General features: G+C 42.9%; 1 protein-coding gene across 1 annotated transcript in view; it reads right to left on the bottom strand.

Moving 5' to 3' along the window:
- Positions 1–17,758, bottom strand: part of LOC126337818 (uncharacterized) — a 96,794-nt gene that overhangs the window by 46,843 nt on the left and 32,193 nt on the right. The window contains exon 3 of the mRNA XM_050001501.1: positions 9,586–9,776. Within this exon, the coding sequence (XP_049857458.1) occupies positions 9,586–9,776 (191 nt within the window). The remainder of the gene's footprint in view (positions 1–9,585; positions 9,777–17,758) is intronic.

Raw genomic sequence — 17,758 nt, 5'->3', positions numbered from 1 at the left:
CCGCCAGGAAGCTTAGTCCACCCACGAAGGAGGCAACTTACAAAACCCTCATTCGGCCGATACTTCAGTATTACTCCTCGGTCTGGGACAGTTACCAGATAGATAAATGGAGCAAATAGGGAACATCCAAAGAAGACCAACGTTTTTTCATGACAGGTTCGCCTCAGAAGCGCGAAAGCCGTATGGAGACGCTCATCCAACACTAGACTTATTGTTCGTCATGGTGTGCTCGCAGTTAGCATTCCACGAGCGTACTTGTCCGGATTATTTAAAAAACATAAAAATATACAGAAGAAGCCACTTGGTGCTCTGTGATTATAACGCAGTAATGCAATTCTGCAATATAATATAGTAGTCCCATCAGGAGATACGTGACAAATTAAACCTGGAACTCAGAAATCACAAGTAAAAGCTCTGACGTGCAGAGAGATTGTTAAATAATTAGTGCATTGTGCTAACTGGTGCCTGAATATAGTTATGCATCCAACATGGGCATTTTTACAATCAGTAAGGAGCGACGAGAGAACAACAGGGATGAGTGGGCGGAACAACATTACATCAGTATTTACTTCATCTGACGACTAATAATTATAGTACTTTGTACGGAAGCCAGATGGCAGTTATGTACAGGGGCACAAAAGGGAAGCGATAGTTGAGAAGTGAGTGAATCAGGGTTGTAGCCTATCCCTGATGTTACTGAATCTGTATATTGAGCAAGCAGTAAAGGAAACAAAAGAAACATTTAGAGTACGAATTAAAATCAATGGAGAAGTAATAAAAACTTTGTGGTTAGCCGACAACATTGTAATTCTGTCAGAGACTGCAAAGGACCTGGAAGAGTAGCTGAGCAGAATGGACAGTTTTTTGAAAGGAGGCTATAATGATATAAGACGAACATCAACAATAGCAAAACGAGGATAATGGAATGTAGTCGAATTAAAGCAGGTGTTTCTGAGTGAATTAGATTAGGAAATGAGACACTTAAAGCAGTACACGAATTTTGCTATTTTGGAACCAAAATAACGGCTGATGGTCGATGTAGGGAGGATATAAAATGTAGACTGACAATGCCAAGAAAAGCCTGTCTGAAGAAGAGAAATTTGTTAACTTCGAGTGTGTCAGGAAGCCGTTTCTGAAAGTATTTGTATGGAGTGTAGTCATGTATGGAAGTGAAACATGGACGATAAATAGTTTAGACAAAAAGAGAATAGAAGATTTTGAAATGCGGTGCTACAGAAAAATGCTGAAGATTATATGGGAATATCATGTAACTAATAATAGTTACTGAATAGAACTGGGGAGAAGAGAAATTTGTGGTACAACATGACTAGAGGAAGGGATTGGTTGGTAAGACACTTTCTAAGGCATCAAGCGATCACCACCAATTTAATTCCGGTGGGAAGCATGGGGGGGGGGGGGGGAGGTGCGGGTGATTAAAAACGTAGAGGGAGACCAAGAAATGAATACATAGGAAGATTAAGAAGGATGTAGGTTTCAGTAGGTACTCGGATATGAAGAGGCTTGCACAAGATAAGAGTTGCGTGGAGAGTTGCATCAAACCAGTCATTGTACTGAAGACCATAACAACAACAGTACTTCCAGGTACATGTGGCACAAGCAAGCCACTAATGTTTATTTTCTCTTGGGCAGCAGGTCAGGTACTGAAGCGTGGACACATGGCTCAAAACGGCTAGAGTATATTGATAGGCGTAGTGTGCTTCACAGTGCTGTTACGACGACGCAGAAAACCAGTCCTTGACGATGCGAGCTGCGTAAACAGGAACGCTATCGATTTGGAACACGCAGTAACAACGGGGTACAAAAATTCTACGACTGGACGGACCAGATCAGCCAAAATTGTCACAAAATTCATGGTAGTAATGAGACCTTGCAGAATAAATACAGAGTCAAAGGAATGCCATGAACTGACTGCCCAAATCATCATCGAACCCTTGCCATTCTTCATTCTTGGGAGGTAAACTCGGTCAGAAGTCGGAAAAGTGCGAAACAAGACTCATCCGATTAAATGACTTCCTTGCTTTGCACCATTGTTCAGGTTTTACGTCATAAGTAGCACATTTTCCTGCTACTGGCATTTGCATCATTGATGAGTGAATTCGAATTACAGATCGCCTTCAATTCACTGCTTCTGGAGCTTCCTTCATGTCGTTTTGACGCTGATAATGTTGTGCAGTAAGTTTCACAGATGCCGTCCTCTTATTTTTCGTGTCAATCCTCCCAAGAGACCGTCTCATTCTACACACACGTTAGTTATGACTTAGCGGATGATATTTTACCATTTTCCCTGTATGTGATATACATCTTTGATACAGTGCCTCTTGAAACACCAAGCTCTTTGGCATGGGAACACCTACCATGAGCCATATTCTGTATCATTTATACCGATTGGTGCAGTAGTGCCTTGGTAGTGACGTCATTTTCGGTTCTTTATCCAAAGTAGTTATTCTGTAACCTTCTGATACCTTTTACCGATCGGTCCTCCTGCCGTTTATGTGACAAATGCACCGAGAGGTTTTAGGTTTCGGTATAGCCCTCTCGTTCGGTTCAATGTGATTTATTTGCATGTAGAATTTGTTGTTTTAGACATATTGAGCGGTTTTACCTTCAGATTTAGTGTTTGTGTTACTGAAGAATCACAAGGACGCATCTGGGTGACAAGTGAGTTCATGATCGACTGTTTCGCTTTGTTAGAAATATGGTTTGTATTGTTGTTACTGTCAATAATTATAACATAAAAAACAGTTTCGCTCAATATTATCACAAAATACCTATTATTTTTACGTAATTAAGAGTTTAAAAATCATTAAATTTCAAAAGGTCGGCTCTGTTTACGTATATCACTTGAGTGTAAGTTGAAATTACTAGTGCCTTCACTTACTTTTTTCTGCAAATGGTTTACTTATTAACTATCGAAACGCTTTTAAAACTTTTAAGTAACAATGCAAAGCAATTTTGTGAAGCCTGGTAGAGAAAAACCTTCCAAAATTTCATGCATTTACTACTTACGCCCGCATCACTTGCCAACGTCTCTCTCGACCGGAATTAAGTGGAATTAAGTGCTGAAGGCATGCAAGCTGTAGCAGCCAATTTCGCAAGGCAACGAGCTGCCGTGCCAAAGGTCAAAGGTTCACATACCGCTGGGTGCAAAGGTGCAAAGGACCTCATTAATCGTCAAAATGAAGCATTTATCTGAAATATTCGTTGTTATTTACACATATGAGCGCGCTTTCTCAGTAACGAGTATATTCGATTTCGAGGCTAATGAGATGAAAGATAAAATTTCTGTGCGTGAAACAACTGACAGAGACATTTATACTTTTTCTTTTCACAAATAATTGACAATTTTTTCTGAATATGTAGCGATTACAGAGTGTGTGGGTAGAAGGAATCTAAGAGCACAACTTAAATTACTGCGAATGAAACTAGCAGCAATCGTCTTTATACTCTAGCTTGTCACAAGTATTTACCTGCGATCGAATCCTTAACAACAGTAGACAAAGAGGAAAGGTTCCCGCCATAGTATTTTCAGACAATACCACCATATATAAAACATTTTGATTCATGGGATGCGTGTTATGAACTACAACGAACTTCTGCAGCTGCACTCGCCACATGCTCTTTATTTTTATTTTTATGAAACAAATAGTTGATGTATCACACAGTGAAGTAGGCTACTTCGTCGTTTGGATCTCTAGAAGCAGTTTGTTAATTGCCATACACGTTTCGCTTCTTTTATTTGTGAAGCATCTTCACGGATAAAAGAAGGAAAACGTGTATGGCAGTAAACAAATTGCCTTCAATTAGTTGCATAGACGAAAAGAACCTCCATGAATTCTGAAGAAACTAAGGAACGACGGAAAACAGAAAAAAAGAATTTTTCGGGTGTTTCTATAGATGCATTTGTACAATGGTGTACTATATTCCTAATTCATATTCCGAAACGTAAAATACAAAACAAGACATCGATGTGAATGAGAATAAGGTGACATAATGTGACATTTATGGAAGCTTCCAGAACACAATGAATATTCTATTGTATCATGCATTCATGGAAGAACGCGGTCAGCGAAAGTTGAAAAGTATTATGTACTCTAACTGTGAAGAGTAACGTGCCAGTCTCGACTGCTAGCCACTTCAGGTTGGTGCCACTGTGGCGATGCAGTGCGCATGTGCGGATCTGAGGGAGATTGCTTTTGATTGGTTGGCGTAAGGAGAACTGACAACAGCGCTTCGGCTCGCTAGGACCGTTCGGCACCGCTTCTGCAATGCTTACAGAATAATGTTGGGACTTTCCTTCGAAAACAAGACCGTTCAGTGTGCTCGCATACCGAACCGATCGGCAAAATTGGCGGAAGGATACAGAAAAGCGCCAACAATTGGCTAACATTATAAGTAACTTTACTGTGACATAATGCACTCATAACTACACAGAACACTTCTGACCATGAGTGACATTAGAAAGCTGTTGTGGATACTGTATGAGGGAGTAAAAAAAATCGGTAAAACATTGCAGTGGGTGGAGCTAGTGTAGTACGCATTTCTGCCACTAGGCGTGTATAGAGCAACTCATTGCCCGTTCAGTGCCGCCTGTGTTGTCAACCTGGCTTGTTCTGTTTATCTGCAGTGATTATTTTTGCTAGCACTGTTTTGTTCTTGTTTCCTTTTTCATGATGGCAAGTTTAAATGAACAACAGGCAGGTGTAAAATTTTGTTTGCTGCCTGGTAAAAGTGGTGCTGAAACTGTTTTAATGTTGAAGACAGTTTACCAAGATGACGCTATGGGAAAAACTCAAGTGTACGACTGGTTTGCTGGATAAAAAAAATGGCGACATGTCGATTGATGACAAATCTCTTTTTGGACATCCATAAACTGCCCGAATCTACGAGAATATTGAAAAAATTCGAGATCTTGTGCTCCCAAACTGTCGACAGACAACTGATCAACTGTCAGAGATTAATTGGTTATCTTGGAGCTCGTCTCAGCGAATTTTAACGGAAGATTTGGATATGAAAAGGGTTGCTGCCAACTTTCTTACTCGGTTGAAAGGGAATGTCGAGTTCAAACATGTCGTGCTTTGAAACGAGAGATTGAAACTGATCGAGATTTTCTGTCAAAGTCATGGTGCTATGGTTACGAACGTGAAAGTAACAGTCAAGACAAGTCAAAGCAAACATCAAAACATGCTGATTTGCTTTTCTGATACCAATGGCATAGATCATTCAGAGTTCCCTCCCCCCCCCCCCCCCCCCCCCCCAGGTCTGACCGCCAATCAAACCTTTTATTTGTAAGTTTTAAGAAGATTGCAGAACAGTATGTCTAAAAAAAGACCCGATTTGTGCCAGACAGGAGACTGGTTCTTCCATCCCAGCAATGTATCTGCACTCACAGCCACCCCTGTTAGTTTTTGGCTAAAAATGGCATGATCCCACTGCCCCACGTACTTAACTCACCTGACCTGGCACCGCGCGGCTTTTCCTTATTTCCATACATGAAAAAGGGCACAGAAGGACACCAACTTGACAGCACTGAAGAAGTCAAGAAAAAAAAAACGTGGGAGGAGCTGTCAGCTATTTCTAATGATTACTACGAGGGTCACTCCAAAAGAAATACATATTATTTTTGTTTAATCCATCTTTTATTCTACATGTTTGAAAGTTTTACAGTGTGTAGATACATCCTTTAGGAACAATATTTTCATTTCTCCACATAATTTCCATTCCTCTCAACTACATTACACCATCTTGGAACCTGCACCTGTGTAACAGCACGGTAAAACTCTGGACCAACCTGTTGGAGCCACTGTTTGGCAGTGTGCACAAGGGAGTCATCATCTTCAAACTTTGTTCCACGAAGAGAGTCTTTTAGTTTCCCAAAGAGATGATAGTCACATGGATCCAGGTCAGGACTGTAAGGCGGGTGTTTCAGTGTTGTCCACCCAAGTTTTGTGATCGCTTCCATGGTTTTTTTTGACTGACATGTGGCCGTGCATTGTCGTGCAACAGCAAAACATCCTGCTTTTGCCGATGTTGTCGAACACGACTCAGTCGAGCTTCAAATTTCTTCAGTGTTGTGACGTATGCATCAGTATTTATGATGGTTCCACTTGGCATGATGTCCACAAGCAAGAGTCCTTGTTTCTTTGTGAACCACTGTCAACATCCTAGTAACCCACCTGGCACAAACCTTTGTTAACGCCGACACTTTCAGTATTCTGCAGACACTTTCTTCCCCTATCCCAAAGTAGCGTGGCAGTTCGTTCACTGTGATGCGTCTGTCAGTAGTCGCCAATTCGTTAGCTCTCTGCACATTGTCTGGAGCGTGTGCAGTACGAGGCCTTCCACTAAGCGGAGAATCCTCAATATTGCCATGCCCGCTTTCATCACGTAACCTGCTTGCCCACCGACTAACTGTACTGCGATCGACAGCAGCATCTCCATACATCTTTTTCAACCTCGTTTCCCACTGTCTCGTTTTCACAACACAGGAACTCTATGACAGCACGCTGCTTCTGACGAACGTCAAGTGTAGCAGCCATCTTGAAGATATGCTGTGACGGCGCCACTCACTGGAACAGGTTGAACTAAGTTTGAAAACAAGCGGGAAGGATGTATCTACACACTGTAAAACTTTCACACATGCAGAATGAAAATTGTATTTTTACAAAAATAGTGTGCATTTCCTTTGGAGTGACCCTCGTACAAAAAATGTTTGGAGCAGTGGAATCAGTGGTGGGGTGAAATGGAGAGTATTTTGAAGGGGATAAGGTTGTTTTGTAAACAATTTGAAAATATATAGCTTTAAAAAATAATTTTTTTTGGGTACCGCCTCGTACAGGCGCCGTCTGTAGTCAGATAAACGAGCGCATCTACAGTCAGTGTTCAAGCACGCGTTTCTCGTGGTGTTTCCATATTTTTGTCCAACCCCTAGTGGAAAATAAACACTTCCCGGCGTGTCTGCGAACTGCGTCGCCACTCGTTTAAAAGGAACCCTACAGAGGGGTAGGAATAAGTTAGTGGAAGATGGTTTGGGTGCTCTCTTATGACGTACAATCGCACCAAAAAATATTGGTACACGTGAGTATTTATCGTTGCTGGTTACAAACACCGCACCTTCCGCTACACAGCACTTGTACGTGCTACCTCACATACCAGACACTACAATTCTGCCCAAAGTGCCTACCATTAACAAAGAAATGCAATGTTAAGGACAAACCTGTATCTCCTCAGCATACAAAAAGTATTGGCACAGAGCGTGGCTTCTCGGCATATTGCTGGGTTTTCAGGTACCAGAACGCCATCTGCTGACGAAATAGACACGGCGTGTTGTTGACGGCCCAGTCGCTTGTATGTTGCTGTATTGCGCGATAGTGGTCAGCATGGGGCCGAAGAAGAAGGAACATTGAGTGGCGTTGAGTGAGAGAGTGGTATTGCTCCATTCACAAGGGAGTAGCTATCGACAAATTGGAGCAGAGGTGTCTGTTAGCTACACCACGGTAGGAGCCATCATTCAGAAATATAAAGAGACTGGAAGAACAGTGAACAGGTGTCGTCCTGGAATTCCAAAAGTGTTTACAACCTGAGAGCGTCGCCGTATCATCGCACTTGCTCGGAAGGAAGCTGCTACAAATGCAGCAACTACTGCTGAGGTTGTTCAGGCAACGTCGTCAAGACGGTTAGTGTTCAAACTATAAGCAATGTTTTGAATGAGGCTGACATGCATGGATGTTCTCCCAGGAAAAAGCCATACATACCGGAAATTAACCGGCAGAAACGCCCGCAATTTGCCAAGCACTGCATCAGCAAGCCGATGGAGTTTTGGAACACTGTGATATTTGGCGACGAATCGAAGTTCAATGTGTTCGGAATTGATGCAAGAAAGAAAGTTTGGCACCAAGCCGAATACGCACCTCGACATCAAACACATACCTCCCACAGTCAAACACGGTGGGGGCGGTATCATGGTATGGGGCTATATGGCGGCGTCCGGCGTTGGAAATCTAGCTGTAATGCACGGTACAATGGATCATATGAGATACATCGACGTGTTGCGAGGTAATTTACACGCTAGTGCACAGACTTTGGGCCTTACTGGGGTGTTTCATTTCCAGCAAGACAAACATACCGCCATGGTAACCAGGGAGTGGTTACTGTACAATGCCCCCAGAAGGGTTCTAACACCACCTCAGAGACCTGATTTGAACCCAATTGAGGACCTGTGGGCTCATCTTGACACACAAAGCAGAAAAAAGGCGTCAGTCCGGTAAAAACGATTTGGAGGAAGTGCTCCTGGAGGAATGGTCGAAAATTACCCCTGTTATCACCTCTGCTGTTCCTGATCTATATAAATGACCTGGGTGACAATCTGAGCAGTTCTCTTAGGTTGTTCGCAGATGATGCTGTAATTTACCGTCTAGTAAGGTCATCCGAAGACCAGTATCAGTTGCAAAGCGATATAGAAAAGATTGCTGTATCGTGTGGTAGGTGGCAGTTGACGCTAAATAACGAAAAGTGTGAAGTGATCCACATGGGTTCCAAAAGAAATCCGTTGGAATTCGATTACTCGATAAATAGTACAATTCTCAAGGCTGTCAATTCAACTAAGTACCTGGGTGTTAAAATTACGAACAACTTCAGTTGGAAAGACCCCATAGATAATATTGTGGGGAAGGCGAGCCAAAGGTTGCGTTTCATTGGCAGGACACTTAGAAGATGCAACAAGTCCACTAAAGAGACAGCTTGCACTACACTCGTTCGTCCTCTGTTAGAATATTGCTGCGCGGTGTGGGATCCTTACCAGGTGGGATTGACGGAGGACATCGAAAGGGTGCAAAAAAGGGCAGCTCGTTTTGTATTATCACGTAACAGGGGAGAGAGTGTGGCAGATGTGGTACGCGAGTTGGGATGGAAGTCATTACAGCAAAGACATTTTTCGTCGCGGCGAGATCTATATACGAAATTTCAGTCACCAACTTTCTCTTCCGAATGCGAAAATATTTTGTTGAGCCCAGCCTACATAGGTAGGAATGATCATCAAAATAAAATAAGAGAAATCAGAGCTCGAACAGAAAGGTTTAGGTGTTCGTTTTTCCAGCGCGCTGTTCGGGAGTAGAATGGTAGGGAGATAGTATGATTGTGGTTAGATGAACCCTCTGCCAAGCATCTAAATGTGAATTGCAGAGTAATCATTTAGATGTAGATGAATTTAATACAAAGCATTGCTGGGCATTTACGTACTGTTACAGATGCTAAAGGGATGCACACTAGCTATTAGAAGGTGAACATCAATGAAGAAAACGAACACACTGTCCGATTGATACGCGTGTGCCAATACTTTTTTGGATGCAGAGGAGCGATGTTTATTTTCATAACACTGTATGCTACTTTACGGACAGGTGATTCGGACATATTAGTAACCTATGTAATGTAAGGTGGCACGTGTCTGGGTTCTGTTCTGAAATATATGTTTCGTTCAACCTACAACCACTAAAATGTAACTGTGGCAATACTGTTTGGTGCGATTGTATCTGGGTATAGAGCGGACTGACTGCAGCGTGCTACACTCACCGGCGGCAACCCCCTACCGACGAGCACCTGCGCGTGGTAATCCATTGTCGCGCCCTGGGCGATGGCGCAGCCTTCTTGGCCCACGCACGTGCCCTCCACGCCCGAACAGGTGCACGAAGTCACCGTGGCCGGCAGCTGCACTGTGTTCATCACGAAGTACACGTCATTCAGCACGCTGTTAGAGGCGGACTCTGCAAAGAGAATAAATCTGCTCTATTTCACTCATTAGACGTCACACGTATCTTGGGATATGGATACCTTTGAAAGCCATACAGATGAATGACCATCTTTTGGATGTAAGAATTTTAGAACCTGGTATACAGAAGCATCAGAGCATTAAAAATCAATGGCCCCCACTCAACAATTGCTGGTTACTTAATAGTTCTGAGTCAGCACCCAACGAAACATTTAAAAATTCTTAGAACTAGCAACAGCCTATACCAAAGGCTCACAATAGAAGAGAATTATCACACCCAAAAATCGCCGGCCTCGGTGGTCTAGCGGTTCTAGGCGCTCAGTCCGTAACCGCGCGACTGCTACGGTCGCAGGTTCGAATCCTGCCTCGGGCATGGATGTGTGTGATGTCCTTAGGTTAGTTAGGTTTAACTAGTTCTAAGTTCTAGGGGACTAATGACCTCAGAAGTTGAATCCCATAGTGCTCAGAGCCATTTTTTTGAATACACATATCAATGGAACACAATGTTACTTTCCGGAGTAGAACTGTATGAATCCCCCCTCCTCCCCTCCCCCCCCCCCAAATAAACAGCAAATGGTTACCATCGTTATCAAATTCGCCTTCCCCTCTCCATTGCTCTCTCTCTATTCCTCTCCCTCCCTCTCTCTCTCTCTCTCTCTCTCTCTCTCTCTCTCTCTCTCTCACTTACTCACACTCACACACAAACACACACACACACACACACACACACAAGCTAACAAGCTAAACATCTTAAATTGTCAACATGTAAGCATAGAATTGTATCGTTCACTATCGATAGTCTCCACTCTGCCGAGCGCAGAGCAACAGTGGGGAGTCGTGGCGTAGCTTTCGTGGAGTGTGGTCAGAGCGTTGGGTTGATGCCGTGGCAGCAGCACATCTCTTACAAATTATGGTGAAGTAATTGATAACGTTTGCCACACAAGTTTTGCGTTTAATTTCAGTGTTCACGACGCAGTATCAATGTTTATCCAAAAGGTGATTTTTCTCGTTTTCGTGTGTCGTGCCGGGAGAACAACAACCAACCGCGTCGCGACGGTTATGGGATAATAATGTGCTCGCGGTCTTGCGGTAGCGTTTTCGCTTCCCGCGCACTGGGTCCCGGGTTCGATACCCGGAGGGGGTTAGGGATTTTTCCTGCCTCGAGATGACTGGGTGTTGTTGTGTCGTTTTCATCATCATCTTTCAACCCCATTACGGTAGCAGGAAGGCAATGCCAAACCACTTCCATTAGGACCTTGCCTGGTACAGCGGCGCGGGTCTCCCGCAACGTCTCCTGCGTTCCTCGGAGTATGGGACCTCATCATCATCAATGTGGACTGATATGATCCTAATTTCAAGTTCAAAGTGAAAGAAATACATCGTTTTGACTAGCTGAATATCACGAGCGCTGGTGCTTTCACGTTCGTATATCGTACCCGAAATTTTATGGGCCATCCGTGTCGTGATTCGGTCACGCGCACGCTTGTGTTATAAGCTATTGAATTGTTGGAAGAACAGTGCCAATTGTCAACTGATAGAACATCCGTTGAAAAGTGATTATTTTGTGTTCTATGCACCGTGTTTTGCATTGGATGCCATCGTTTAGACAGCAACCTTATACGTCACAACGGACGCGTACATGGAGTACGAATACTGATCACGTCCATTGTGGCATAATGTTAATTGTAAACAGTGCAGTCCAAGCCTGTGAGAGTGTTTAACAGAATACAGCGAATTCTACAAGATCGACTTGGTATTGTTGGTGTGAGTGGCTCCTCTTCGGCCCAGACAATAGTTATTACAGGACACATCATAGCAGGCAGTGCAGAAACGAGCAGATCAACTACCGCGGGAAAGATCAGGTACGGTGGTTTAAGCACACGGTCGTTAAATGTTCAGCCCCGTTCCTGTGTCAAGGGAGTGTTGTACAGTCTCGAGTGCTAAAGGCTAGCCTTTATTAGTTCTGCATATTAACCCACTTTCCTCCCGGGCGTGTTACAAACAAACACTTTGAAGTCGCGCACCATCATCGAAACGAACGCGAAACGAAGCAAATGAACAGCACAGATCTGTAACAACACTTGAATTTAAGGTGAAACTTAGTGTTTTGCTGATGGAATTATATCAAATCATTGTGTAACTGCAGGAAATGATGGTAGCAAAAGAAATAAGTGCATAAACACGTCATAAACAAGGGAAGCAAGAGCTCAATATCAAAAGACCCGTAAGTAACGTGCTAAATATTTCTATATATAGCGATTCTCTGTCTGAAATGGACAAAAACTGCAAAATTGAAAACATCTCATTGTTTTGCAGATGATAACCTGTTAAATGTACAATAGACATAAAACTGCCATCGTACACAAGTAACAGACTCATGTGACGCATGCGAACAAATATATATCTGTGTTCCCAAATTTAGTATCCTACACCTGAATCTTCCAACATAGCGTAACTGAATAACATATAAAACCTGAACTCAGTGACACGTGACTGCGTTCTATACGTAATCTAATGCAAAACATTTGACACTTTTGGTCATAGAAATACCCTGCAGCCAAAAATTCATAAAACCCACACAGGTTGTTAACATGTAATAAGATTTTTTCAGAAAGAAAATAAAGAATAATCCCATTCAAGGTAGCACATAAAATGCTGAAACATGTTTAGGTAATAACAAAACAATAAAACAGCTTCTTGCATAAAGAGGAATTTGTCTCCAAATAATGATCGTGTGGCAAACAATTACATTCACTCTTATTGGCTGTTACACCTGGGTAGCATTCGGCTCTTGGAAAAACGTTGTCCACAGGATTCCAAAGGTATCTGAGATAAATGAATGCCAGAACATTCGTGTAATCATGCTTCGAAATTGCTGACAAGAGTAATATACAGAAAAATGCAAAAGGAACTTGAGGATCTGTTAAATGACAAGTTTGACTTTAAGAACGGTAAAGGCACAATATCAAGACACTTGCTTTGGAATAATTCAGTTAGAAAAAAAAACTGATGACGTAGAACTGTGCCAGGTGACCGAAATTCTCAGAAAACTAGATATAAGCTATACATGAAGACGTATGACACACCATATATAGGGTGTCACAGAAGGAATGGTCACTATCCACGGATACGACAGGAACGATCTTTCGCGCGAAACGTGTAGTAAACATGGGCTCTGAAAAGCATACTTTACGAGCTATAAATACTTCTTCATCTTCGATACTCCGATATATATCTCTCCCACTGCTGGCTCTTTGCTTCCCTTATTTTGAGAAGTGCTAGTATGAGCCAAAACAAGAAAAAAAGACCGGTAAACATGGGGTCTAAAGCGTGTACCGTAAGAACTAAGAGCACAACTATATCGTCGCTACTGTGAAACATATCTTCTACTCAACAAGTGCTCATAGCTCTCAAGACATGCATTTTAGAGCCTAAGATTACTAGACTATTTTTTTGTTTTGGTCCATACTATCTTATCCCAAAACATGGAAAGCACAGAGCTTGGAGTTGGAGATGTTTGTTTGAAAGTATGGAAGATAAATTAGTGATGGTAACTCTTAAGGTATGCGTTTTGGAGAGCGTGTGTACTTGACTTTTTTGCTTCGAATGATCGTTCCTGTCATATCATTGAATACTGACAATTCTTCACGGGACACGCTGTATACAAGAACCAACAAGAAGCTGCGACCGCTACGGACGCAGGTTCGAATCCTGCCTCGGGCATGGATATGTGTGGAGTCCTTAGGTTAGTTAGGTTTAAGTAGTTCTAAGTTCCAGGGGACTGATGACCATAGATGTTAAGTCCCATAGTGCTCAGAGCCATTTTTTTCTTTTTTTTAGCAGTAAGAAGGGAAGACTAAGAACGAAGCGCTCGGATTGAAAAGAAAATAAGGAAGGAATGCAAGCTATCTTCCCCACTGTTCATCCTATGTACCGAAGAAGCAATGAAGGAGAAAAAGGTTGAATCACGGGTGATTACATTACTGGCCACTATAATTGCTACGCCACTAAGATGACGTGCTACAGGCGCGAAATTTAACCGACAGGAAGAAGACGCTGTGATATACAAATGATTGGCTTTTCAGAGCATTCACAAAAGGTTGGTGCCGGTGGCGACACCTACAACGTGCTGACATGACGAAAGTTTCCAACCGATTTCTCATACACAAACAGCAGTTGATCGCCGTTGCCTGGTGAAACGTTGTTGTGATTGATGCCTCGTGTAAGGAGGAGAAATGCGTACCACCACGTTTCCGACTTTGATAAAGGTCGGATTGTAGCCTATCGCGATTGCGGTATATCGTATCGCGACATTGCTGCTCGCGTTGGACGAGATCCAATGAGTGTTAGCAGAATATGGAATCGGTGGGTTCAGGAGGCTAATACGGAACGCCGTGCTGGATCCCAACCGCCTCGTAGCACTAGCAGTCGAGATGACAGGCATCTTATCCACATGGCTGTAACGGATCGTGCAGCCACGTCTCTATCCCTGAGTCAACACACAGGGACGTTTGAAAGACAACAACCATCTGCACGAACAGTTCGACGACGTTTGCAGCAGCATGGACTATCAGCTCGGAGACCACGGCTGCGGTTACCCTTGACGCTGCATCACGGACAGGAGCGCCTGCGATGGTGTACTCAACGACCAATCTGAGTGCACGAATGTCAAAACGTCATTTTTTCGGGTGAATCCAGGTTCTGTTTACAGCATCATGATGGTCGCATTCGTGTTTGGCGACATCGCGGTGAACGCACATTGGAAGCTTGTATTCGTCTTCGCCATACTGGCGTATCACCCGGCGTGATAGTATGGGATGCCATTGCTTACACGTCTGCGTCACCTCTTTTTCGCATTGACGGCACTTTGAACAGTGGACGTTACATTTTAGATGTGTTACGACCGGTGGCTCTACCCTTCCTTCGATCCCTGCGAAACCCTACATTTCAGCAGGATAATGCACGACCGCATGTTGCAAGTCCTGTACGGGCCTTTCTCGATACAGAAAATGTTTGGATGCTGCCCTGGCCAGCACATTCCCCAGATCTCTCCCCAATTGAAAACGTCTGGTCAATAGTGGCCGAGCAACTGGCTCGTCACAATACGCCAGTCACTGCTCTTGATGAACTGTGGTATCGTGTTGAAGCTGCTTGGGTAGCTGTACCTGTACACGCCATCCAAGCTCTGTTTGACTCAATGCCCTGGCGTATCAAGGCCGTTATACCCAAATTGTGCGAAAATGTAATCACATGTCAGTTCTAGTATGATATATTTGTCCAATGAATACCCATTTATCATCTGCATTTCTTCTTGGTGTAGCAATTTTAATGGCCAGTAGTGTAAAAATCAAGCTGAAAGGTTATCAACCCGACAAGATCCGATAATTCTCAAGGCATCTGAGGAAGAATTACTGGATGTGTTGAACGGAATGAACAGGCTAATAGAGGACAAAATTTGCACTGAAGTTAAACCATAGGAAGATGAACGTCAGTAGGTACGATGCTCTGTACGGTTCTATCACACTGAAAGCCCCAAGAATCAACAATAATACAGATTTTTCTCCAGGAAGGAAAACATCTTTCAAATATATTTTGACCTGGTCAGACGTTTGTTCACCAGATTTCTATGCTGTCACACAGACATTTGGGACTTTAAGAAAAGAGTCTCGAGTTCTCGATCCAAGCTCAGCATTCGTTTCCTTTAAAACCATGATAGGCGGGTGGTCAGTGTGAAAAAACCGGTTTGATCATCATACCGCAAGACAAGGCCCTTGTTCACCCGGCCATCCAAAGGCTCGACGGCACGGCTACAGTCGTGACACGTACACGGCTGCGAAGAATTTCAGAGCTTGTTCTGTTGAATGATGATGATGTGAATCTCCACTTGAGAAACAAGGTAATCGAACAGCACTCACTAGTTCATAATCGGTTATCTTCGCCAAGGCATAGTAATATACTGAAATATTCTTGATACGAATCAGAATATTTAGAGGGTCACCCACAATAATTTAAAATAATGCTGAATTTGTTTTATATTGTGTTCTCTGTACTGTATATTATATGGAGAAATTTCGTACCTTTTAATGCACATGTTGTAAGAAAATCTTATGTTTGAAGCATTTATTTACAGATTGTCATTATTGTACTGAGTTATTTATTATTTTCAGTTAGCAAAATACTGGTATGTGAAAAGGCAAACTAAAAATGATTGTAAAACGTAAAATAACAATTTAGAACATAAATCAAAGTTAAATACATAGATAGACTAATAATGAATGTTTAGATCTTTCAATTAAGTATCTTGAAAACTCTCTGGCAGCACAATGTGTACGGCTCATTTTCCAAAAATAGGATTTTGGAAACCAGCTGAATTACACATGGATGTATGTAGAGTGAAAGCGTCTTTAACTTACGTTGTGACAAAAGTTTTCATTTTCCAAAATTCGTTAATGGTGACGGAACATTGTGTAAAATTTAAGATTATTACAAATTCGATTGTACAATTTTTTTACAAATCAACATTTACATGAGAAATACTTTTTATACAGGGTGTTACAAAAAGGTACGGCCAAACTTTCAGGAAACATTCCTCACACACAAATAAAGGAAAGATGTTATGTGGACATGTGTCCGGAAACGCTTAATTTCCATGTTAGAGCTCGTTTTACTTTCGTCAGTATGTACTGTACTTCCTCTATTCACCGCCAGTTGGCCCAATTGAAGGAAGGTAATGTTGGCTTCGGTGCTTGTGTTGACATGCGACTCATTGTTCTACAGTAGTAGCATCAAGCACATCAGTACGTAGCATCAACAGGATTGTGTTCATCACGAAAGTGGTTGCGCAGTCAGTGTAATGTTTACAAATGCGGTGTTGGCAGATGCCCATTTGATGTATGGATTAGCACGGGGCAATAGCCGTGGCGCGGTACGGTTCTATTGAGACAGATTTCCAGAACGAAGGTGTCCCGACAGGACGACGTTCGAGCAATTGATCGGCGTCTTAGGGAGCTCGGAACATTCCAGCCTATGACTCGCGACTGGGGAAGACCTAGAACGCCGAGGACACCTGCAATGGACGGGGCAATTCTTCGTGAAGTTGACGATAACCCTAATGTCAGCGTCAGAGAAGTTGCTGCTGTACAAGGTAACGTTGACCACGTCACTGTATGGAGAGTGCTACGGGAGAACCAGTTGTTTCCGTACCATGTACAGCGTGTGCAGGCACTATCAGCAGCTTATTAGGCTCTACGGGTATACTTCTGCGAATGGTTCATCCAACAATGTGTCAATCCTCATTTCAGGTCAAATGTTCTCTTTACGGATGAGGCTTCATTCCAACGTGATCAAATTGCAAATTTTCACAATCAACATGTGTGGGCTGACGAGATTTCGCACGCAATTGTGCAATCACGTCATCAACACAGATTTTCTGTGAACGTTTGGGCAGGCATTGTTGGTGATGTAATGATTGCGCCCCATTTTCTTCCAACTACACTCAATGGAGCACGTTATCATGATTTCATACGGGATACTCTACCTGTGGTGCTAGAACATGTGCCTTTACTAGTACGACACAACATGTGGTTCATGCACGATGGAGCTCCTGCACATTTCAGTCGATGGATTGGTAGAGGCGGACCAATTCCATGGCCTCAACGCTCTCTTGACCTCAATCTCAACCCTCTTGATTTATGGGGGCATTTGATAGCTCTTGTCTACGCAACCCCGGTACCAAATGTAGAGACTCTTCGTGCTCGTATTGTGGACGGCTGTGAAACAATACGCCATTCTCCAGGGCTGCATCAGCGCATCAGGGATTCCATGCGACGGAGGATGGATGCATGTATCCTCGCTAACGGAGGAGATTTTGAACATTTCCTGTAACAAAGTGTTTGAAGTCACGCTGGTACGTTCTGTTGCTGTGTGTTTCCATTCCATGATTAATATGATTTGAAGATAAGTAATAAAATGAGCTCT

The sequence above is a fragment of the Schistocerca gregaria genome, chromosome 1 (genome assembly GCF_023897955.1).
Source record: "Schistocerca gregaria isolate iqSchGreg1 chromosome 1, iqSchGreg1.2, whole genome shotgun sequence".
In the NCBI taxonomy this organism is placed as follows: Eukaryota; Metazoa; Arthropoda; class Insecta; order Orthoptera; family Acrididae; genus Schistocerca; species Schistocerca gregaria.
The sequence above is the reverse complement of the archived record's forward strand: the minus strand, read 5'-3'. Positions and strand labels throughout refer to the sequence as shown.